The sequence below is a fragment of the Osmerus eperlanus genome, chromosome 3 (genome assembly GCF_963692335.1).
Source record: "Osmerus eperlanus chromosome 3, fOsmEpe2.1, whole genome shotgun sequence".
Taxonomy (NCBI): Eukaryota; Metazoa; Chordata; class Actinopteri; order Osmeriformes; family Osmeridae; genus Osmerus; species Osmerus eperlanus.
Window position 1 is genome coordinate 22,133,591 of NC_085020.1, and position 24,596 is coordinate 22,158,186.

The 24,596-nt window shown below is 37.8% G+C and overlaps 5 protein-coding genes across 5 annotated transcripts; all 5 read left to right on the top strand.

Moving 5' to 3' along the window:
• Positions 1–1,871: 1,871 nt before the first annotated feature.
• Positions 1,872–3,287, top strand: hoxd13a (homeobox D13a). The gene is made up of 3 exons (XM_062458037.1): positions 1,872–1,885; positions 2,471–2,697; positions 3,052–3,287. The coding sequence occupies exons 1-3, from the start codon at positions 1,872–1,874 to the stop codon at positions 3,285–3,287; spliced, it is 477 nt and encodes a 158-aa protein (XP_062314021.1).
• A 3,003-nt stretch (positions 3,288–6,290) lies between these two features.
• On the top strand, positions 6,291–7,948 carry hoxd12a (homeobox D12a). The gene is made up of 2 exons (XM_062457925.1): positions 6,291–6,855; positions 7,010–7,948. Exons 1-2 carry the CDS (start codon positions 6,291–6,293, stop codon positions 7,249–7,251), a joined length of 807 nt encoding a protein of 268 aa, XP_062313909.1. The 3' UTR covers positions 7,252–7,948.
• A 3,388-nt stretch (positions 7,949–11,336) lies between these two features.
• Positions 11,337–13,331, top strand: hoxd11a (homeobox D11a). The gene is made up of 2 exons (XM_062457923.1): positions 11,337–11,970; positions 12,633–13,331. Exons 1-2 carry the CDS (start codon positions 11,367–11,369, stop codon positions 12,863–12,865), a joined length of 837 nt encoding a protein of 278 aa, XP_062313907.1. The 5' UTR covers positions 11,337–11,366; the 3' UTR covers positions 12,866–13,331.
• Positions 13,332–15,722: 2,391 nt separating this feature from the next.
• Positions 15,723–19,550, top strand: hoxd10a (homeobox D10a). Its single transcript, XM_062457918.1, has 2 exons — positions 15,723–18,125; positions 18,820–19,550. The coding sequence occupies exons 1-2, from the start codon at positions 17,393–17,395 to the stop codon at positions 19,092–19,094; spliced, it is 1,008 nt and encodes a 335-aa protein (XP_062313902.1). The 5' UTR covers positions 15,723–17,392; the 3' UTR covers positions 19,095–19,550.
• Positions 19,551–21,460: 1,910 nt separating this feature from the next.
• On the top strand, positions 21,461–23,410 carry hoxd9a (homeobox D9a). The gene is made up of 2 exons (XM_062457927.1): positions 21,461–22,065; positions 22,344–23,410. Exons 1-2 carry the CDS (start codon positions 21,513–21,515, stop codon positions 22,583–22,585), a joined length of 795 nt encoding a protein of 264 aa, XP_062313911.1. The 5' UTR covers positions 21,461–21,512; the 3' UTR covers positions 22,586–23,410.
• Positions 23,411–24,596: the final 1,186 nt, after the last annotated feature.

Here is a 24,596-nt window from a genome sequence, read left to right on the forward strand (position 1 = left end):
ACAATCTGAATGGTGACAGTGCCTCAAGACGACACAGGAAAACACAACCTTAAATATAACGCATTTTTTTCTCCAAAACTACCGTCCACCAAAGAACAGAATAATAAAACAAGCCACCAGAATGAAATCAAAACTATAGAAATTTAAGTGAGAATCATCAATACGTCCATGATTGTTTTTGGAAGGTTTAACAAGTGTTTCAAAACGTTTAATCTGGATAACCTTAAATAGTATACTACTTCTGCGAGGAGGTGTTGGCTATCGTCAGCATATATGCTTTAGGCCTATGTCTTAGATAGACTATTAGGTTTAGGTTATGTGTTACTGTGACGAGTTCTTGTCTACTACTTCTTTCATAATTTTATAAAAATTGCAGATTGCACACTTAGTGCATGGTTCATAATCCCACTGTGGCCTCAAGACTCCTCTTCAAACTTTACCTCGACTAACTTGCGTGTACAAAGCGAAAATAACACTTAATTTGCCTAGTTGTGATAGGCTACCTGCAATTTGTATCTTCTCTACACGTTGTATTTCAGATCCTGTTCAACAAACTGCAGCCAGCAGTAAATAACCATAAAGTGTTCAATGTTGCACTTGGCCTATATATCGTGGTTTTCGCTGCACTGTGCGCTACTGTAATCGAGATGACTTTAATACTCTGAGTAATTGAGATGTTATTGCACTGTAGTTGTATTTGTGTTCAGCATGGAGTACTTAACTACCTACTAGCCATTTAAGTAATTTAGATTTGTTGCTGTTTTTTTGTTGCTCTAGTGTCTTTGTGTTCACAGTTGGCCTACCTGATCGCTGGAATATGGTTGCTTTGCCATGTGGCTAGTAGACCGTAATACAAACCTGTTCATTGACATGGTTACATACTTCTGATTCTTAATCTTCTGCAGTAGCATACTTTAAATGAACTAGTATTTGTACGTCGCTTTGGACAAAAGCTCTGCTACATGTATAAAATGAAAGCCATAAATGACACCGTCTTGCGAGTTTTGTTTAGTAGTGGGTAGTGGGTTTGTTTATGTGGTAGGTAAGGCCTGTATATGTAACAGTTGTCTGATAGGCTTTGCTGCCGGTGTAGGAAGTTGGCATGCAGAAGACTCAAGTTCAGTCCAATAATTTTCCCTCCTTAGTTTAGATACAACTCATATTACCTGCTCACAAGAGGAACTACCCAGCTAACAAAATTACGTACCAGAACATGACGTCAATGCCATTTTAGATACAAAGTCGTAATAACGTAAATGTGGTGTCAACTGACTAAAGTTTGTGAGCAAACACAATAAGGATTAAAAAAGATGCAACTTTGGAAAGTTAATATGAGAGATAAATAAGCACAGGTAGGTTTATTCAGGACGTAGCATTATGGTGGCCTCTGAATGTCCTAAGGACATTATTTAGGAAAGTTATAAACCTTGCCTGGACGTACACGATTAAATACCCCATTGGTACTGTAAATTACGTTATGAGGATGCCCTAATATAACGTTTTCATATAGTGTCATGATACCCAGGAAATGTACCTAAGACATTTGTAACGTTCCCCAAGGTCATACAGAGGTACTGAATGTTACAGTCTGTTTAGGACGTTAGAGGTACGACTCATTCACACGTTATGGAAACTTTTAGTCTATTGAACCTATCCCTATCACATTTAACGCCTTATATGCCTACATGTATCTTATTCGCATGTAAACTAAACATGCCCTTACGTGGCATCCACACATTATTCTGAACAAAGCTCACAAATAAAAAACGTTGTACAAAATATCGATTAATTAAATATCATCCTTTCAACACTATGGTACTAGAAACGTTTATTAATAAAGATTTGGCTACAACAACAAGTTTCACGAAATTATGAGGCAGGTTGTGTACGATAATCTAACTTTCTCCCAGGCTTGTCTCGGTCATTAGCCATAGGCCTATATATTATATTTGCATGTCACGTGAAAAAACCGGCCAACCACATTTTCATTGTCACTTCTGTAATCTGTCAAGCAAAAATAAACCATTTGACTTCAGTGTGGGTTTGCTGTCGTAGCATGCAAGGCAACATACTGTGTTTCGTGTGTTTTCGATCTGGGAGGACTACTTGAAATTGTCATCAAAAGGATTTAACATTTTGACCATTAAGTGAAAATGGAGGGCTTGGGCGATTATATTCATTGCAGTTATCATTCCTCTACCCTCGAACGACCTGCGGCAGCATTTACAGAAAACAAACTAAGCGCTCATTGGACAGAATCTTGTAAATCTTATACAGTACTCTCTACAGCATCAAGACATGCACCTCCACCATTTGACTGTAGGTTTGGGAGAAGTTGTTTTGGTTGCACACTCCCAGACAGTCATGCATTTCAGCAAGGTGCACTGACGTCCTCTACGTCGGTTTCTGGAGGCTCTGTAAAACAAAATATACCTTTTTCAGGACTCATTAGTCACAATTTACACTGCAGTGCAATAACGTCAAGGATCAAAGACTTACGGGTCTATGAAGGCTACACGGACTCTTATTCCAGGAACGCTCGGTATATAGACATACCTGTTGTTGGCAGAGATCCGATGCATGATATTTTACCCATGGAAGATCCGATGCCCCGGGACTGGCCTGTTTGTAGCAACTCAGTGTATCATTATAGGGATCAGTCCCAGAGCTCTCAGTTGTGGATCCCATCCATCCCAGGTATAATGCTACAGTTGTTGAATGTTAACATGATGCTTTCCTCGGGCGAAAAGGACATTTGTGTGAAGCGTCATGTTGCCCGGTTGGAGAAGAAATCCAGTGTAATTGCTCATCTGGAAAAATAGATCCGGTGTAGTGGATAATCCGATCGATGTTTGGATAGGCTACTCAAACGTAATACTACTAGATAGCCTATAGGTTACTTATACGTAGGTCTCCATATTTACGCACACTTATAGTGCAGAATCATATCATATAAAGTGAAATAAAGTTGTACTCTTCTTAACTCATTTTCCTCCCAACGCCTCTTGTTTATCTGCACGTCTGTAGAGGAAGCAGTAATGAAGCAGCCAGATGTCACGACTTTTTACCGACGTGGAAGAAAGAAACGGGTGCCCTACACAAAGCCGCAGCTCAAGGAACTTGAACGAGAATATACCATTAGCAAGTTTATTACCAAGGACAAGAGGCGACGTATAGCTTTCTCCACCAGTCTGTCCGAGCGACAAGTAACTATATGGTTTCAAAATCGCCGCGTCAAAGATAAGAAGGTCATTTCTGAAATTAAAGGCGACGAAACTTGTTCTTGATATGTACCGAGGGTTATGTTGAAAACTGAATGACCTCAGGTAGCTTTCTATACCCGTTTTCTTGTAAATCGTTCTGTCGTTTTTTTTCTTCCTAAATGTAATCATCAACAAGCTGCTGTTTTTTTAAAGTGTGCCAAGTCAGAGTAACATATGTTATATAGCCTATGTTGAAATGTTGTAAGACTAACGTTAATGATTGTTTTGGTTGTGGATATTCCGCGGGTAGGAAAGAGCCCATAGGCCTAGCTTGATGAGTGAATTCACTCATCAAGCTTAGAATCATCTTTGGAAGTTGATTTTCAAGTTCATATGTATCCACAGGTTGTCTTCAGAAAGTATGACTCGAGTGTTATATATTCTTATGACAGATGTACTCTTGTAATGTGTATTGATTAAGTATAGAATTGCACTCTTTGAATGTGCATTGCGTTGGTTTCATTGCCAGAGACTGAGATATCGGTAGCTTATACCATGCAGAATTATTCAAATAAAATACATATGAATAATTATTGTTGTCCACTTTGTGACAGTGGTTTTCATTGTTGGTTGTGAGAGTATTTCAATTTCAAACACGGAAGATGCCGGGGCAATATGCGCGCCCCCAACTGCAGGTCACATAAACTCATTTGATTGCAAAACCTTTGCTGTCTTTAAGACGCACAAAAACATATAGTTTTTATAGTTTTATCATGAATGCCCTCTCAAGAAAAATAGCAAATCATGACGCAGTTCAGTCGTAGAAAAGTCAGGAAATGTGTCCCATTTGAGGAGTTTACGACTTAAAACCACCCATTGCTCTGCTAAATAATCATTCAGCAATATAACACATGCTAGTCATCGGAAGTAATATAATTACTTTATTTGCTTACACATGATTGGCTTACATTTGGCCTATTTTGTCTTATACATAGGCTCTTCATGAGATTGGCCCACCCATTATAACATTTCTATAGACTTGTTTCGCCATCTGCTGGACTCAACACGCAACAACTCAGTCTGTTAACTTTCTGTTGAAATTTGTAAATTAATGTATTGGTAGTAACATTTCAGTAAAATAATGTGTCATCATAACTAGTTGTCACGCAATGGATGTTATGATGTGAAAGCTGCAGCTTTATTAATTTAAACCGATAGGCCAACAAAACGTCATACAAAACTCACAGAAAACAATAGGCTACATTTTGATACTTAAAAACATGCCTTTTACGCAATAGTTATAGCTCAAATTGATGTTTTCCTTTGACCGAAGGTTCCCTGAACTCAAGACAGCTCGTCTTCAAAAATGGCGACTTGAGGGACTGTTTCTTCTGTCACTAGATAGCGTGCACTTGGACTTGTTTTTGCTTAATCTGAGCTCTCTGGACTTTGACCTTGAACTACGATTAACGCATGTTTCTATGCGTAAAAAAACATGTATTTCCAACCCTGCAATAGCTTAGACATTTTGTACATTCTTTTCTATGTATTGGTGGTTTACAAAGACTTTTGTTGATACATTTGCATTTACAAGTCTCGTAAAATCAGGCCATAGCATTCAGAAATCTTGTCTTTCGGACGAAGTTGTCAGTGTCGCCTGGTGGTCCTCACTGCGTGGTTTACCAATGAAAATAGATGAATATAGGGGTATTTCCATGTTTCAACATGAAAGATACAGGTTTATGTCACTTTGTAGAGGAATAGATGTGATGGGAGAATTGCTTATTGTAGATCCAGGGCTAAGCCTAAGCAATTTCTCTTTTACTAAATGAGTTAGTGAAAGGTCTAGTCTCAATCTAGCCACTGACAAATTACAATATTGTCCTGACTAATTTACGGATATTATTGGGATGTACATTTTATTTAATCAATTGTAACAAAGGCACATTAATTTCAATTGTGTTTATACTTAATACCTTGCTATTCATCTAATTCTAGTTGAGCATTCTGTTACTGTGTTTTGCAAAAACATTGCCTAAAAAACATTTAAAATTTTGTTTTTATTTTCACATAATTGTTCAAAGATGTGTCTTTTATTTCAATGTTTTGTAGAACAATTTAACAAATTGACACAAGTTTGCGTCCTTATCATATTTAATGCATTTCTAATAAGTTAAATACTATTTAGTTTAAAAACTAAAATGTCACTTAAACTAGGCCTATAGGCTCTAGTCAAAATATCGCTATTTTGTCAACAAAGTAGGTGATTTTATTCATGTTAAGTTTAGCACGTATTATCAACATGTATCACCAAATATATTGTAATATAATACATTTATCCCACTACAATTAGTGACTAATGTTAATAATTTTTACAATATCACTAAAATATGTTTGGGTAAATCCAGAAAGTATTGTCCCTAATGTTTGTTCTTGCCACTATTCCACGAGTTGCGTTGGTATTGGCCTAGCTGTTGAAAGATCATACAGTCTACGTATTTTCCTAAATATTCACAGCAATGACACATACCACGCGACTGAGGTCATATACATAACAAAAAACAATGATACAAATGATGTAATTATGGATAGAAAGACGTTGCAACGGTTCCAATTGTCAACTTTACCTACCGTCCACGCTCACACACATAATCATATTGATGTTGATTTTAAACCGATTTTGAACAATTAGATCAACGTACTTATTGTCACCCACACACATTAAAGGACATTTAACTACATTTAATAGTAAGAAGTATATATGCATTTTATTTCATCCATTTTGTTTGCATCACATCATGATTTCCTACACATAGGCAGGTTGGTGTGCAGGAAATTTGGTGTGCACATATTGGTTTCTAAATAAGGGAATTATTATAAAAAATATAAACAAATATTTTTCTTTGATTATAAGCTTATTGGGCCTTCCCTTGCAGAATAGCATGCCTTCCCTTATTAAGAGCAAGGGTAGGACTAAACAACATGGTTTGCATATCACGTGATGCCTCCTTAGCCAATCAACAATTAGCTTCCCTTTATTCTTTAGGAGTAGCTAAAAGGGGTGTAAGAAGCGTTTGAGAGAGCTCAATGGAAATGTGTGAGCGAAATCCTCTAAATTCTGGCTATGTAGGTTCTCTTTTGAATTTTCCTACCCCGGAGTCTTTATATTTCACAAACTTGCGGGGCAATGGAGCCCATCATCCCGCTCTTCATCAGCTCTCCTATAACAGGAGGGAGGTGTGCACGCTCCCGTGGACTTCTCCAAGTTCGTGCACATCTCCACCACAAAGCCGTGCCTTCAGTGGCTACTCTTCGCCGTTTCTACACAATTCAGTGTCTGTGAATACTAATCCAAACAACCACAACAAGGGACCAGTGGACGAGTCAAGTAAATATTATTTTCAGGACGTAAACCACAAGCCAGAGGAATCTGGCAAACAAGCGTTTTTTGCTGGTGAACATGGAGTGATCAGTTCGCGTAACTCGAAATACGAGTACGCAAACTTGGACCGACAGTCCCATAATTCTGCACCACCAATCCATCTAAATTCCACAAATCAGGGAGTTACTGCCTTTAAGCAATCGGTCCATACAAATACTCCAACGCAACCATCTGCAAATAATGCATGTTCCCGCGCGTCCTGTTCGGATGGTGAGTAGATCTCACAACTGTTGGTTGACAATTGGTTGTTGAGCTAACTGATCGGCCTCCCGATTGTTGTCTGCATTCAGAGCTGTGTTCCATGTTTCTTTCTAGACTGCTTTTAATGTAATTGCCAACGTGTTTCTACCTATTTGTTTTCCAGGTGCACCCTGGTGTTCATCACAAGTGAAACCCAGAAAGAAGAGAAAGCCATATACTAAACCACAGCTCGCTGAACTTGAGAATGAATTCATGATGAACGAATTCATAAACAGACAGAAAAGGAAGGAACTTTCCGATAGACTGGACTTAAGTGATCAACAAGTCAAAATCTGGTTCCAGAACCGCAGAATGAAGAAGAAAAGACTGATGATGCGCGAGCACGCATTCTCTATGTATGGATAGTCATGTGCTTGATCGTGACCTCCTAAGGCCCAGGGCCCAGGCAACCACAGCCATTTCAAAACTGTGTTCATATATTGACCTTGGCAATATACATATGGTTTGATAACATATATAGTAAGCTTAAAAAAAAAGTTATTATCATACGACCCCCTAATGTTGTAAATTAAAACGGTTTCGTGTGTATTTTAGCATGCAAATTGTCACAAGCGATGCATTATTTCTCATTGATAGCCTGTGCATCTGAGTCGTGTTTTGAAAGAAATCATTGAACATTTGTGTATTTGTTTTGTTTTGGAAAGCATGCTCATTCAATATCGTTATTGTTGACAAAGATCCAGTAAAAGACTACGATGACGGAATATGCGTAGGCTGTCGCACATTATATTGTGTGTAACGATTCAGTATTTTGGATTGACGATGTGTTTATTTCTCGTCAAATGTATCAAAATAAATGTTATTTATGAGTGCATAAGTATATGTTATGGAGAAAGTAAACATAGCCTATCTAGGGTGGAAATGTTTGTCTGCCTTTCATGTTGACGTGGACCGGACTGTGTGCTACTGTTTGTAGGTTAACCATGAATAACTCTTCCAAGCTCAAGTTCGTATTTAGCTGTGGAATTTAGAACTGTGAGAAATGTTCATTTAATTGGTGTGTCAACTGCATGACTGCTATAGTTCAGTACAATAAACTCGTCTTCGGCATTATCACTGTCTTTCATTAAGTGAATTGAACGACTAAAGTTTCTCCTCTTACTTGGGTTGCACATTAGGTGAGCTCCAATGTGAGCCTAACGCTGATGAAACATGATAGCAAAGTGAACCCAGAGAGACTGAGAGATATTTCTTACATTAACACTTAATGCTGCAAAAGAGGCCAGTGGGGACTGATAATCTCAATAAGAGTAACCCTATAGCATTACCTTAACGTTTCAGATGCGCAATAGGCTAAATCTGTGCTGGTACAGTGGTACTGACAAAATGAACATTCCTGTCCAGTGATAAACATATAGTGAGCACTCACATGTAGACTTGGTTCGAACCATCTGACGCGATTTAGCCTATCTTTACGCGCGGTTTAAATATGGTTTGGGATTCTAAATAGACACATTGACGTTTCCCTTACATTTTTATAGAAGCAGTAATATTTTACGGATTTAGCTGAGGAACCTGGGACGGTTCCTTATTTAAATGTTTTACGTTTCCCATAGAAACAATGGGTAAGTAAGTAATTGTCCTATACTGTCACGGGATTAGCATGGAGTTGTAGGCCTACAATGTAAATTAATCAGACCCTAAGTGAATGCTATTTCAGAATCTTCAAAATTGGTTGAAATGTAGGCTGTTTAATTCATGAGTAGGCCTATCTGTTTAATAAAAAATATATAATTGGGATTTGAGACTACATATCTATGTAGATCTGTGTTTTAATGCAAGGAATGACCTTGTCAAATTATGTCGAATAAGTATCATTTCAAGAGTAGGCTATGTGTTTATTATCTGTACCCCATTTCGGGGGCGCTCAAAGTAGTTTTTCCACTACGAGATCTTAAGGATAGCTTAGGCCTATATGCAACGTCAGCTTGCGTTCCTCTGATACCGGGGGCGTCAAAACAAAGTTAAGGTCAAGTTAGTGTCTAATCTTGCATTTATAAACATGAACAGTGGTCTGTTTATCTATATCCAAGGACGTATTTAGCAAGGAGTTAAACCTATTTCGTGACACATTCAGGGGAACTTGAGGCGGAGTTGAAAACATGTCACTACTCGCTCACTTCCTCAGTGTTGATGCTTAAGCTACTCATTTTGGTCTCACTCTTAAACCTCTGCTTCTGACGCTAAAATTATGCAAATGTATTTCCGACCCATAGTAAATAGCCTATGCGAATTTAGATCATGCAATTCACAAAACATTATCAATACAGCTGCAGTTTACGAGTTTTTTCAATCATTGTAAAATATATAACATTGTTTACTGCATTTCAGCCTCTTCTCTTTGTTAATCATTCACTTGTTTTCACCTTCTCCTTCTCACTGAAGAAGAATCATATAGGTCTACTTTAAGCATCGTAGCCCTCGTCTGACATGGTCTTATGTCCAGTAGTAAATTTAAGACATTTTAAATACATGCAATAGCCTAATTGTAGAAAAAATATACAGGCAAAATTAATCACGAGTGTGTATTTATTAGTTTCTGTTTTGTTTTTTACACTGTAAGCACATCTTGTTCTTCTGTTGACTGTTTGTTAACAGTACTTTAATGTATTTAGCCTACAGTTAACTGAAAAGTGGCTTTATCTTAAAAAAAAAAATAGCCTTCATGTTTACCGTTTATTGTTGACAGAAGTAGACAGAGTAGACTGAAGGAAGGCGGAAGATAGATGTTCGTTCCAAGATAGGTTTAAATGTATTCTAACGGTCCAGCCTACCTTTGGTCCTACTTTCTCTCACTTTCCCACACGTTGACCCTTATTTGTACATTAATGCGCATAAAGTTTTATATTTCAAATATCTCTTCCAACTTCAACAACGCTGAAAACTTAAAGACCTGAAACCCAGACGCTTTCAACAACAGCAACAAAGTAATCTTCTCGCCCCATCACCAGTTCTTTTCCTGCTGAGTTACTCCATACACTTAAACTAGAACGCTTCCTTTTGTCTGTGTAATAAAATGATTTGAGTGTCGACGGTTATTGGGATTGCTTGGTGCACTGGTCTCAGACGGCAGACGTTCAAAGCCAGCACGGCTGTTTTGTACTTGGCAATGCAGAACACACTTTCAATCCATCATACAATGGATCATTCTTATTTTTTCTGTCCTTTAAAAAAATGCTTACATACATTTCCAAAATAACTATTACCATTACTGGATTGCGTCTCTAAAATTGACAAATAAGGTAAGGAGGACTTTTTCCTTTTTTATGTGTTTTAAAGACTAGACTTCTGTTTAAAAAAATGCAAAACAAAGTTATGAGCCTAAAGGCCTAAACGTACTATTCGCGTAGCGTCCCAATCGCTATTAGAGTCAAGTAAAAAATGTAGCTTATTGAAACACTTGAAGATGTAAGCAATGTTTCCAAAAGAATCGATTTGGACCGTAGCTCTTCCTTTGTGTAGGCAGACCTATAGCATATAGTGCAAGTACTAACATTTTAAATAGACTAAGACTACTGATGTATTCCTTCAGTCGTTGACCCCTCTAGTGTGTTTGATTTGGTATCCTATTTTTCGTTGCTTTTGACCTTTACGTTCTTTATTTTGCATCTGTGTAGGCCAGAGCAGTTTAACATGTAGGGTATGGCCATCAACGTGTTTTATGAAGATTTTTTATCTCTTGTAGCCTATTCAGGATTTAAAACCAAGTATAACATGAATATAACCCTATAAACATGATCGTGTTGATGTGTTGTTGAGATGGTTAGCCAATTTAGCCAATTCCCCTGCGAAAAGATTACGTGCCACCAGTGACTGATTTTAGCCTGTATCTGCTATATCTGGTTGCATATATGTATAAAAATGGTTGATTGAGATTCCTTGTTCCTCTACGCAATAATACGTGGGAATAATATTCAGAGTTTTAGTGCAACGTGTGAATGTGAATAGATATCAAACTAAAATGAATGCGTAATTGGCACTGTTTTAAAATAGCACACAGACCAAGGGTTAAATATGTGGGCGGTTATAATTTTTTTGATGCAGATTATGTTCCACGTAGAATACTTGATAGATGAGAGGTTTATGTGTGCCTCTGGTTTGACTTATTTTGCTGAAAAAGGTATCTACTAATGTATTTTTCGAGAGCAGCATAGGGCAAGCAGACAGATTTACATAGGAGTTACTAACTAAACCCAGGCAACCAATGAACTGCCGTGTGCGCCCACATGAGTTGCTCGAGACAGTTTTTAATGAATGATATTGATGTATGGTAATTCCTTTACCGGATCACATGACACAATTACCTCAAGAATCGATCAAGATGAATTGCACGTCAGCCCACGTTTCCGATTTTTTCTCCCTCGCGGGTCCTTTCCACACGCCTATGGTGCAATAGATGGACAAAGTTTAACACACTCAAGCTGCCAATTCTTCTTCGCTATTGCAAAGGAAGGCGAGAGATGACGGAGTACGATGAGCGCAGCAACTGTGCGTCAAATATGTATTTACCAAGTTGTACATATTACGTTTCGGCGCCAGATTTTTCATCTGTCTCCTCCTTTTTACCACAGACTACATCGTGTCAAATCAATTTTCCCTATTCTTCAAACATAGCTCAAGTCCAACCTGTTCGGGATGTGGCTTTCAGGGACTATGGACTGGATCACCCAAGCAAATGGCATTACAGGGGTAATTACGCTTCTTACTACTCAACGGATGAGATAATGCATCGAGACTTAATTCAGTCATCAAACCGGGCGGAAATGATATTCAAAAATGATTCCTTGTTCGGCCACCGTGGGGGGACGAACTCGCCCTGCAATTTCTTCACTAATGTTGGCCGAAATGGAGTTCTGCCTCAGGGGTTCGACCAGTTTTTCGAGACTGTTAGCTCTGAGAAAGCCAACCCTGACCATTCAAAACAAAAGACAGACAATGCCTCCGGAGAATCTGCGTGCAATAAAGAGACTCCAGATATACTAGAACAGTCTGTAGACCCAGCTGAGAACACAGACGAGGACTCTTCGATATCAAACTGCGCGGGGGACAAGAGCAACGGACCAAGTAGGTACAAGCATATGGGGTTATGGAACGTCCACTTTGTCGGTCCGGGTTTATGTGCCGCTTTATAAGGGTACAAAAGCTTTTATATCCCAATAAGATTTACTTTATGGTTGTAAAGATATTTACGATTGGAAAACAGTTGAGTTGTAAGTGAGGTACTCGCCTTAACTAGAGTATGATAATGGAATATTATATTCCTAATGTACACAGCAATGCATTTGTTCATGTATTACCCAAACAGATATACATGGTTATAGCCTAGTCCCCAGTAGCAGGCGTTCAGATCCTCGACGTCTATGGTAGTTTTTCTATTGTCATATGTATTTATGCAGTTGTAGGCCTTGCATGATGTATAGGGGCCTACATTTTGTCACAAATAACAGCTATAGTTTTACATCCTTAAAAGCTAATGGCGAACTTCAAACATTGCATGTTGTGCCTGTGTGTGTATGACGGGGGGATATTTGTGTGTGTGTTCCTACGTGGGTTTGGAATACAAAGAGTATGTATGGCAGCGCACGCGCGTGTTTGTACACGCGCACAACCATCAGGGTATTTATGTAGGCCAATGTTTTGGTTTGCCAACCTGATATTTTTCCTCAAACCTGACGACGCTGTTTTAGTATGAACTGCTCTCTAAAAACATTCTCTTTCTTCTGTAGGTTCAACAAAGTCCAGAAAAAAGAGATGCCCCTACTCCAAATACCAGATCCGAGAACTTGAACGAGAATTCTTTTTCAATGTCTACATAAACAAGGAGAAGCGACTTCAGCTGTCAAGGATGTTAAACCTAACAGATCGCCAGGTGAAGATTTGGTTCCAAAATAGAAGAATGAAAGAGAAAAAGCTCAACCGAGATCGGCTTCAGTACTTTACAGGAAACCCTCTATTCTGAGAGTCCACATGTAAATTGGACTGTGAAATATCATCCTGAACAAATGACACATTTTCATTCAACACAAAAAACTATAGCCTATACGTCACAGCTACAGGCTACTGAACATTGTTGCTGGCTGGAGCTATCTATGCAAGGCTTTATGTCACACTTACCTCAATGAACACAGGCTACGTACATCCTCTTATTTGAAATATCATTCAATTCAGTCAAGGCAGATCAGTCAGGAGTCCTCGAAATTATCTACCAATCTACAGTGTATTATTATTATTATTATAAATAAGTGTAATCTAGATGTATCTTTATTTATTTGAGTTGAGGCTTCTCCGACACATGCTTTGACATTTATAAAAAATACGTAGGTCCTACCTTGATTACAGTAATCATATAGTAATATAATTTATAACAGTAGACTTGTGTATGCATTTAGTAAACGCATGTGATGTGTATTGTGGTACTCAATAAAGTACACATGAAAAATATATGTATTAAACGTTCAATAATTACTAACCTAAGCAAATTACGCACACCGGCGCATCGAATTGGCTAAATAGTAAAAGTGGGAAAACTATTAATAATTATATAGGCTACACATACAACATAACTAGATATACTATATTTGCTATTATCAGAGTCTAGTGTTTTGTGTAGTTTATTTATTAAAACTAAAGTGGGGATAGCGTGTAACTTTACCAGTGGGGCTCTTGTAAAGTGTTCATCATTTGCTATAGCAGCGCCTTATTCTCCCAACTTCAAAGTTTAGAGGATCTTTTATTTTCTTTCTGTTGTCTAACACAAGGCTGTTTACTAAACCTTGAACCGTCTAGACAGTATAATAAAAACGAGCTGTAAATGTCTCGATTGGGGGCTATTGGACTGAACCCCATGGCCACTTCAAATGCAGTTCTTTACCCCCCAAAATAGTCGAATTTTTTTAGTGCTTCCCTAGTCTATGCTTAAACAAAAGACGCATGAAATGTACACCATCATATCATTTTTAAATCACAATTCATTATGGCGGCATAGCCTCCTACAAGTTATTTGTGTTAATAAGTCGGGGTGTATTGTTAGATAAAGAATACATTTGTTTACAAATTAAAGAACACCTTACAACTAAGTTAATCTGTTCTTTTTCATTTTACTCAAATATAATTGTATCTGTATTTGAACTTCTCCCTTTGCCAAGGTCGTCACCTTTCACCTTTATGAATATATCCCAAAAGGCGCCTCTTGGTGGTTGTGTGCATGCGCAACAGCCTTCTGATATCTGCACTGCAGTATAGGTTCTCAAAATGGCTGCGAACCATGGGGTTTTATTGTAGGCCTGTATAAAGCTATAGATAAACCATGTAGCTGTAGACAAACCGTGTTGAGATTAAGCTAAATTGACTGTTCAACTGACATAGTGTAGATTTCCTTTCCTATAAACTGCAGTTACAGGTATCCTGGTATCTTTTAGCCACACTGTAAAATACTCTGTATAATCTATCAATTACATTCTGTCTTAACAAACCAACCAGATCATGTCAATTGCATCCCATTATTGAAATATTTAGCAAGACTCTAATCATAACTAGTATAATGTAGTATATGCTATATAAGGATACAAGAATAAGTCAATTGACCTGGGTAACGTCTCGTAGGCTATTAAAGAATAGGCTATAATGTAAAGGTGATGAAAGAAAAAATGCACAATAAAAACAGGGACTTCAGTTTGAGAAGTTCAATACTATAAATTGATTACAACATATGTATTTTTATCATTTGGTTTAGGCATTTTAAATCCATCTATCAATGCATTGTATACGTTTCCGAGTGGATAATCAGTCTAGTTTGTTTACACATGCGTTTGAAGTCTGGCAAATGGGAAACCTTCTGAATATCTATTGTATTTTGGATATTTAAAATTAGTCAATAAATAAACAATCAATAGACAGTTTTGGTTAATTTATTAAATGTATTTGTTTTGTTGTTGAGAAAGTAGGCTAACATAATAATCAATTATAGGCATAATTAATCTGTGGATGAAAACAATTCAAACAAATTCGACATATTTAAGTAGCCGAGGCCGATACATTTTTCCGACAACGTTATAATGTAAAAAATAATCTTGTTACATAGTACAATTATTTTTGTTTTGGGATTTCTTGCTTGGCGAATGACGGGCAACACGTAGAGTAACGCTCGTTCTTCTCCATTCTATCCACACGAGGGCAGACGTGTAGCTCCAATCAGTCCTGTTTACATCTGTAAGGAAAACACAAAGGTCGTTGTCTGAATTATCCTGACTAGTTTGTAATCCCCAAAGATGTTAGAGGAAATGTCCAGGTTCTACTGATCCACTGCTTTGGTCGTCGTCCAATTGAAAATGTAAAGTTGAGTACGTTTACATACAATGCCTTTGTTCTCTGGAGTTTTCATCAATTGGTGACACTATTTTTAAGTCAGTTGAACGAGTAGGCTTTCACAACCTCGGGTAAACGTTTCTATTATTAGAATGCAGGCTATATTAGGTACTATATTTAGAATCTTTTCCATTACTGCGTGAACAGGCTACACATTGTCAATGACCAGCCTACAGCGACAGTTAAGTCAGTTTGTGCCAGAAATAACCAACATTACGCTGAGATCATAGTTTGGAATCATATTGTTTGGTTGGAAGAAATTAACGAACTTAAATCTAGTCAAGTTGTTGGTGGCATATCAAAAGCCTTTATAGCGTGGTTTGGACTTTTTAATGGCATTGGACAGCAAGGCTTAGCAGCTACGCAAGGCCTGTTTGCCTAAATTAACCTATACATTCGTCTGAAGGTATGTTATGATGTACTAATGTCTGTTAACAAGTAAATGCACATATTAATTTGTTTGTATAATTAAGTGTCCCTAACGTGATTCAATAGGTCTGTCATCAACAGCTTGTTATCAAGCTCCATCCGTTAGCCGGAACTTTGATTATCTAGATTAATTGGGTAATTCAACACAATATTAGACCTTAATATCGCAACTGTTATAAACATTTGATAATATAGGTCGACAAATAAATGCATAACAATTTTGGGCTATAGGCCTGTTCTTAGACCTCTAAGTCGATTATGTTTATGATGTTTGCCACAAACGTTGTAAGCTCAATTAATAATTGAACATTTTACTTTTTAAATTGTTCTAGAATAGTTCATTCAGTCACTAAGACCCTGTAGGCTTTTCTTCATATTGAAGTTTTAAATTAATATAAATATCTATTCTACATTTAAATTCTATCTAACAATTTAGCCCACTATGTTTTACCAGAGAAGGCCCTCGTCTTTCATCACTATAAGTCTATTTCTGTGTATAATTGGACATGTGTGTGTACGTTTTAAAGTAATAGTAGGCTATTCTTTACAACACTATATCTTGAAGAACATTATTAATTTCGAGCATAATACTCCTTGAGACGGTAAGGTTTGTTTAAAGAAGGAAACATCATTTGAATAGTTTATAAAGCGTATAGTGTCATTATAATAGCGTTTTGAGCTAATACTGAAAATGGGTCGTTGTCTATTGCTATTGACTTTCTGTCTGTCGTGTCCTAAACGTTGTTTTGTGCACCAGTTATTAGTAAATCAAATACACATGTTCTAGTAGGCCTACTGGAAATCTTAATTAAGGCAACAAATAAAAAGCCTAGAATAGGCTACTTACTGTATTCAGCGCATTCATTAAGGCTAGATTTGAACTGTAATTATTAATTTTGATTTAGACCTAATTACTTCTGGACATTGTGCATGCATTGGTTATCAACTGCGTCCTTGTGTTCCATGTAGAACCCCATTAGTAGTATATATCATCACGCAGGCTCAGTAGTAGGCTACAATTAAATAATAATAGCCTATGCGTGCATAACCGAGAACTCAAGTTGGTCCAATGCGTAAAAATAATGTTCTTTATTCAAATCTACAATTTCTGGACTGTCTATCCTTCCCAATTCTCAAGCATATCTACGATATTGTACATGTGTGAGCAATTGTTTTATCCTATGAGAAATCCTTAGTATAACTAACTGCGTTTTGTGTTCTTGATATTAATGGCTATAGGCATCACTATTTATAATAAGTAATAGCTGTTTTTTATAGGCCAAAACCTAAATTGAGTGAAATTTGTTTTTCATATTCTTCAACAGCCTAAGTAGAAACCGTTAACGCTTAATGCAACTGACGATTTCAGGTCGTTTCTTTGATGTTAGGCTATAGCTCTTTTTTGCACTTCTTCATTCATTCTACCAAGCAAAATAAGTGCATTTTTGAAATGTCCTTTGTGAGTCTGTTCAAACCAATTTCAAGTCCGTGTTCTAGGTGTCGCTGTTCACCACGTCTGCATCGTGTGACTCAGTGCGTCCGCGAGAGAGGAGGCTTCGTCTCAAGGCCATTTTCAAATTTCATTGGTGGGCTCGTCATGTGGTAGAGAGGCATCCTGAGTTACACGGAGATTGTTTTGCTAGATATGTCAGTTTACAAAGGACATCTCTCTCGTCTTTAAAACTAATCCAAAATGTCCTTTCCTAACAGCTCTCCCGCGGCAAATACTTTTCTAGTTGATTCGTTAATTGGTGCTTGCAGGACTGACAGCTTTTACTCCAACAGCAACATGTACATGCCGTCCGGAGTAGAAATGGGAACTTACGGAATGCAAACCTGTGGACTCCTGCCGTCTCTCGGTAAAAGAGGGGACGTCAACCATCAAAATATGGGCATGAATGTCCATTCGTACATACCTCAAATTGATAATTGGACGGATCCGAGATCTTGCAGAATAGATCAACAGTCCAACCAATTGTCTAATTGTACATTTTCACAAAACATTAAGGAGGAGAGTAACTGCTGCATGTATTCCGACAAGAGAGCAAAGGTCAGATCGTCCGATGTCCCCGCATACTCTAATATAATCCCAGAATCGTGTGCAGTTGATGGCCCTGAGATCCCTGTTCCGGGCTATTTCAGACTGAGTCAAACATATGCGAGTGGAAAACACCAGGACTATGGCCACGAGACGACGAGTCCAAACACGACATTGATGCAGCTTAACAGAGTCACTCCTAAATCGCAGCTACCTTCCTTTGTCGAAGTGGACAAGAAAACAGTCGAGGTACCGCAAATCCGGGAAACCAGCAGAACCCCCACACCAGTGCAAAGTCCAGATCCCAAGCCCATCGTGCAGGAGGAGAAAAATTGCTCCACTGAAGCGTCAGTCTCTAGCCCGGAGTTGCCACAGAAGGAGACGAAAGGTGGGTACAATAAAAGGTTTAATCGTATCGCGATGTAATATGAACGCTCCAGCATCATAAAACCCAATATAAAACACAAACAACCCTAAAGTCGTAATGTTTAATGAGAGTCTTTCTCAGGTTGCAGTAACTGCTTTTACAGGAAACGGTGCGACCGCATCACACAGTCGAGTGTTTGTTGTTTGTGGTTGCCCTATTATTGTTCTTTATTTATAAAACAATGTAATACTAGGGTTGTGCCTTGTAATAATCCGCTGTAGGCTATTATTTGAAACGTTATATTGTTTGGTGGTTTGACACCTTCCCATCCAATTCATCTTTCAAGCTTTAGCTACAATTGTAAAATCGTAATTGTTACCTCAACAATTGTTTGAATATTGCATCTATTGATTTTATCCATTCATTTGATGTGAAGGTTTTTCAATTTCAATAAAAACTGCTTGGAAGTTTAAATTACAGTCGTTTGGTCTTTTTTTTTATTAAAGAAAGAAAAAAACAAATACTTATACCAGGAATAGGTTGCAAGCCGTACAACTAAGTTACAACACTGATTTATTTGGTGTATTGGGAACATTTAAGTAACCTATCATTATGCCCTTTTAAACCCTTTAAGAGCTCCAATGTAAGAATCCATGTTAATATCAATTCAAAAGAATACCACGTTGCTAAAATGTTGCTTTTGTTTTCATTACAGATTCCAAGATTAATACTCCAACAAGCAATTGGTTGACAGCAAAAAGTGGAAGGAAGAAAAGATGTCCTTACACAAAGTATCAGACGCTAGAATTGGAAAAGGAGTTTCTATTCAACATGTACCTGACTCGAGAGCGCCGTCTAGAGATCAGTAAAAGCGTCAACCTCACCGACAGACAAGTAAAGATTTGGTTCCAAAACCGTAGGATGAAGCTGAAGAAAATGAGTAGGGAAAATCGAATTCGGGAACTTACCTCAAATCTCACCTTTTCGTGAAAGTGCATATTTGAAAGGCAGTGCTATTGTATATTTCTGCTTCCCTCTTTACATGGGATGGGATGCTGTGGGGGATTGGACTCAAGATTCATTATTTTATCCAACGAAACTGTGATTGTACCGTTACTTTTTATTTACATGGTGACGAATTGTGTATTTTGAATTATGTTACATCGCAGGGTTATAGTCTTAAATTATTGGAAATATGATACACATCCATTTTGAACAGTTTTCTGTGATTGGGAACACATCGCAAGAGCGACTTTTTTGGAGAGTCATGTTAGACAAGCACATTTAGTCTACTAGGAGTGATTTGATCGTGTACCATTAGTTCAGAATTGAGCGTAGACTCAACTGCTCAATAGTAATCGTATTCGTCTCTGTCCAGCCTAAATGTGGTTTTACATGTTGGTGTTTAAATCTATTGCATGTTTGTGGCATGTATTCTGCAATAAATTGATGGTTCAACTATACGTATAGGCCTATTATGTTTTATATGCTTTTCTGTCTTGTTGCAGTTTGCCTATCAAATTTGCCGTATTTATTATGGAAAAAGGTAGCCTATATCTCTGGATTTGGGCCTTTCGTGTAAGCGCACAGACACGGATGAATTTCACCCAGCGAACAGCTAGCCCACTGCTAAAAATGTTTGTTGTAATTAAAGTCATATCTGCAATGATAATGCACTATAAAACAAACTTGAAATAGGCTACACGCTAACCGTTCAATTTCTTCTCAAATACAAAATAGGCTACGATGTCTGAATAAGCTATAGGGTTACATTATTCAATAATTAGCTAACATCTAGGCTATAGGCATGTCTAAAATTATTTTAAAAACCTTACTGACCTTTATTGTGCATAACTAGCCTTCTTGTTAGCCTACACTTATATATTATATTATAAGGTCGTACAATACAATACAATTATAGCCTATGTGTACTCAAAAGAGAAACACGTCACAAAATGTAAGTAATAACAATAAGTGAGGGTTATTTAATTAACTTCAATTTGAAGCCTAAAATAGTTGCTTGCGCGCTGATGCAGTGGCACAATTTCAGTTAACACAGGCCTGCAACGTGAACCTATAACTCTGCAGTGCGGCAAAAGTCATGGCGGACTTCCTGCTACGAAATCTTCATCCCACAACTAACAGTGACCTGCCAGTGACATGAAATCGTGACTATTGGCTATTCCTGCAAAATTATCTCTTATAAACAGTCAGTTAATCAAACTAACAAATACAAACACACGCACACACACCCAGGACTACACACACACACTCTATACGCATTCAAATTAGAAAGTAAATCTTTGCTAAGTTTCCTTAGCAAATGCCTCCTTGACCATATCAAAATGATATAGCCTAACCTACTTTAGGCATCCTCAGAAAAGCCAGATCAGTCATAGCCATTTTGAGGTTGAGGCCTTATTTGTAGACGAGACAGCCCAATGATGTTCAAGCACAAATTCATGAACATTCCACCGTACGTTTGACTTCTGGCGATTCTTGTTTCTGCAATTGGAAACAGTTTCTTCTTGCTACTTATTTTCAATCTCACTGTCGATTGAAAATGAAGTTGTCAAGTTGTCAAGTGTTTCATAATTTTTCATTCTTTCCTTAATGTTTTGCCCAAACGAATGCTCTTAGTGTGCATTAGGCATCAATTTGCAGATAGGATTACATTTTACAAGAGTCCGTTATATAAAAAAAACATCAATATAGACTATAATCAAACTCACCTCATAAACTTTTTATTGATACATAAAGAAATTATGGCTGCACTAAATAAATACAATCATTGGGGTATAAACAAACAGTATTTGCTTTATACATTTAACTTAAAGAGAAGCCAAGCTACAGTGACTTGTCACTGAATGAAACTAACAATACAAATAGAGAATGGGTGCGGAAATAGTGTCCAGTTATTTTACAACATGTTATTACATTTATTTTACGAGGGCTCAGTAGTCTATAAAATGTTTTACAAGCATCACGTGTATGACATACCTTACGACGATATCTTACATTAGTTTACAGACATTCTCTATAATGTGGCATTGCATCAGTGCTGAGTGGTGGTTGTGAAATAAATGTGTGTATTAATCTGTCGTGAAAAAAAGTAGTCCGTCAACACCCCTAGCCATATTCATGTTTAAAGTGCTACTTACAAAAAAGTATGTAAACTCTGTCAATCATGCTCTCGATCACTCGTTCCTTTGGGATCAATGAAAACGAAAACACAAATTAAAACATACCGTTATAAGCGGACTGATTTACTCACTGTATATTGGTAAATATGATCACGTGATTCATGTAACCAATCCCCGTAGATGAGGCCAGCAAAAATACTATGATTGTTCAGGGGGAAGGTTTCCGTAACAGTGTAACCTTTTATATGACTACGAAGGGATCAAAATGTCGACTAGTAGCACACTAAGTAACTATTATGTAGACTCTATAATGGGACATGAACCGGAGGATGTGTACGGTGCTCGCTTCGTCCAGGGTCCGCACACCGCGACCTCAAGGCCATCAGGTGTAGGGGACAACGCAGATTTTTCATCCTGTAGCTTTGCACCTAAAACTGCCGTGTTCCCGTCGTCCTGGTCTTCAGTTCACCCGCAGTCCTCCGGTGCAGTGTCTGGGATATACCATCCATACGTTCACCAGTCTCATCTCTCCGCGTCGGACAACAGATATGTTCGGTCTTGGATAGACCCGATTTCGAACCACGTTTCTTTTCCAGGCTTTCACTCCAACAGTCGACATTATGCAACAAAGAACGAAAGTTCACCACCGAAAAGGACAGAGACTGCGGTTGCCACTTTTGAAAGAGAAACTACTGTTGCCTCTGATTACGCGTGTGGAGTATCCGAGTGTCCCGAAAAAGTAGCCAAAGAGAGCATTGGCAGTGATATTTCGAGTCACAGTGAGTCTAAAGAAGACAAACAACAACAACTTGACCCAAGTAAGTGAACGAAATTGCCCCATGATTTACAGCCTCTAAGAACTGTACGAGCCGGGTGTGTAAAACTCTTGGTTTTATAACCTATAAAAGTGTCTGGTTCATACCGATGGCCAAAAAAAGTACCCTTGACTATAAATTGGGTATTTAAAACAAATGTGCCAAAATAATTTAACGCTAAAACTAACGCCCTCGCCTAGTTTTATCCAGGTTTTTGATCATGATTGTCACAACATCATCATTTAGTGCAAATAACTATGTTGTCTTTTTTTTTTTTTCAGAAAACCCTGCTGCAAATTGGATTCATGCACGTTCTACGAGGAAGAAGAGATGTCCATACACAAAATATCAGACACTAGAACTGGAAAAAGAATTTCTTTACAACATGTATTTGACAAGAGACCGACGTTATGAAGTTGCTCGAATTCTCAATTTAACTGAGAGGCAGGTCAAAATCTGGTTTCAAAACAGAAGAATGAAAATGAAGAAGATGAACCGAGAAAGAGGTAGTAAGGATCAATAAAGTCCATGGATTCCATAGGTTGTGCTAGCTTATTTGATGCATTATTAGAATAAAACTTTTTTTTTAAACACTCCAAGCTTTCTCTATTAGTTAGGCTAAAGAAAACTCGTCTCGTGCCCGGAATCTATTTTTCAAAGCTCAGACATGTCTTAATAACAAATGGTGGTATCCAAAGTATTTCGGAGATAAGTTACATTCTTGTGTAGTTATAACCTGCCCACCAGGGATTAAACCTGTGTTAAATAATTTGAATTTTACTTGTTCAATGTTACATTCATTGTTTTTGTTTTCTCTTCAAATTTTGCATAGCTCCAACTACGACTAACTTACAACCGAGAGTCAGGTAGCTCCTATTTCATGTTTCATGTTTGAATGTAAGATTTGCTGTTAAATTAGCCAGTGGGGTACCTATAGAGCTAGGTTTCTATGTAAACATTATATTTATATTTTTAAATTGTGTTTGACCTTCTGCAAATGTAGCCTACGCCCATCCTTATACGGACGCCAAACACAGCCAAATAACATATCAATTTCTTATAGCTTGAGAACATCAAAGCCCCATTATAGCCATTAGCCTATTTGGAAACCATTATAATGTGTAAACTTCTCTTACACAGACTTGATCATACTTCATTGGGTTTTTACATTTGCTACAAATTATGGGGTTTAATCATTCATAGGCTACGTAAGAGACTCGATAAAGTTATGGTTACTCCGTTAGTCTAATTTCTGTAGGCTACATAAGGTTTGCGTGGATTTCCCTTAAAACTTATGAGAGGCCTGCATTGTTGAGGGGAAATAGTAATAAAGTCTTTACGATTGTGAGAGGTGTTGCACGGATTTCGAATTCATTGTCAAACCTGTACGTATAATTGCTTTAAAGCAGGAAGAAACGTGGTCCAATAAACCCATATCGATGGCTAGACGTCTGGTCTAAATGAGTTTATGGGTCAAGCTAGTAATTGCACTCTCCTTTGAAAATCTCTGCTTGGGTGTTTGAATCCGTTGCTGACAAACAAAAATGCAGACACTCTTCTACAGAGTGTCTGGTCGATGAATTGTCTGTCTTCGTGACAGAGAGGAAATCACCCCCACCCTAAAGTATAGAAAGTCACGTTTATTCTTCAACTGCATTTCCAATTGAGACAGCAAAACTTCACTTTGACTGCTGCTTGGTAGACTCCGAGAACACGAACTCTTTAGACGGAAATTATGATTTTTCAAATCCTATTTTGAAATGGAATACCATAATAAAGGACAAGCCTACTTTCAAAATGACGGGTGTATTGAATTAAATTCAATAGTCTGAGCCTATATGTTCATATAGCCTACGATTAGCCTATTTGTAAATGGATTCAGTGAATAGACCGACGTAGGCCTTTACGAATGTGATGCTTATAGGCGAAAATTAAACAGTCCAACTGTGTATTATCATCGCAAAGCACTAGGCTAAATGGTATTAACGCCACAGCTGGGGTCATGGGACGTTATTCTTTCTGCACCCTTCTGTTTTCTCTCAACGTTTAACGGTTTGTCTGCGAAAGCGCTAGAGGGCGACGTTGTCCTAAGGACCACTATTTCTGCCAACAGTAGGTTAACACACAACACGCCTCCAAAAGAACGAGTGATTTTCCATTAATAATTAAAACATTTCATGGACCACTGTAAAAAAAGGAGGTTATTACAGACAAATGAACTAGAATATACGGCGATATCAGTGGCTCGACCCGAGAGTGCTAATGAAGCCAAACTACACTACATTTACATTTAGTCATTTAGCAGACGCTCTTATCCAGAGCGACTTACAGTAAGTACAGGGACATTCCCCCGAGGCAAGTAGGGTGATGTGCCTTGCCCAAGGACACAACGTCAGTTGGCATGACCGGGAATAGAACTAAGACCACGGAATGAATGCTATCCACGCGTAAAAATGTGATTTCACTAATATTAATAGACATAGGCCCTACGCAACAATTACACAAAAAATAACCAAAAATAAAAATTGAAATCA

What these genes read in the sequence shown, in the direction of transcription:
- hoxd13a (XM_062458037.1), top strand. An exon ending in GTGGATCCCATCCATCCCAG is followed by an intron (nt 2,698 to 3,051) that starts GTATAATGCTAC and finishes TGAAGCAGCCAG; the next exon opens with ATGTCACGACTTTTTACCGA.
- hoxd12a (XM_062457925.1), top strand. Translation starts at nt 6,291, where the DNA reads ATGGAAATGTGTGAGCGAAATCCTCTAAATTCTGGCTATGTAGGTTCT. An exon ending in CCGCGCGTCCTGTTCGGATG is followed by an intron (nt 6,856 to 7,009) that starts GTGAGTAGATCT and finishes TTTGTTTTCCAG; the next exon opens with GTGCACCCTGGTGTTCATCA.
- hoxd11a (XM_062457923.1), top strand. Translation starts at nt 11,367, where the DNA reads ATGACGGAGTACGATGAGCGCAGCAACTGTGCGTCAAATATGTATTTA. An exon ending in GGACAAGAGCAACGGACCAA is followed by an intron (nt 11,971 to 12,632) that starts GTAGGTACAAGC and finishes TTTCTTCTGTAG; the next exon opens with GTTCAACAAAGTCCAGAAAA.
- hoxd10a (XM_062457918.1), top strand. Translation starts at nt 17,393, where the DNA reads ATGTCCTTTCCTAACAGCTCTCCCGCGGCAAATACTTTTCTAGTTGAT. An exon ending in GCCACAGAAGGAGACGAAAG is followed by an intron (nt 18,126 to 18,819) that starts GTGGGTACAATA and finishes TTTTCATTACAG; the next exon opens with ATTCCAAGATTAATACTCCA.
- hoxd9a (XM_062457927.1), top strand. Translation starts at nt 21,513, where the DNA reads ATGTCGACTAGTAGCACACTAAGTAACTATTATGTAGACTCTATAATG. An exon ending in ACAACAACAACTTGACCCAA is followed by an intron (nt 22,066 to 22,343) that starts GTAAGTGAACGA and finishes TTTTTTTTTCAG; the next exon opens with AAAACCCTGCTGCAAATTGG.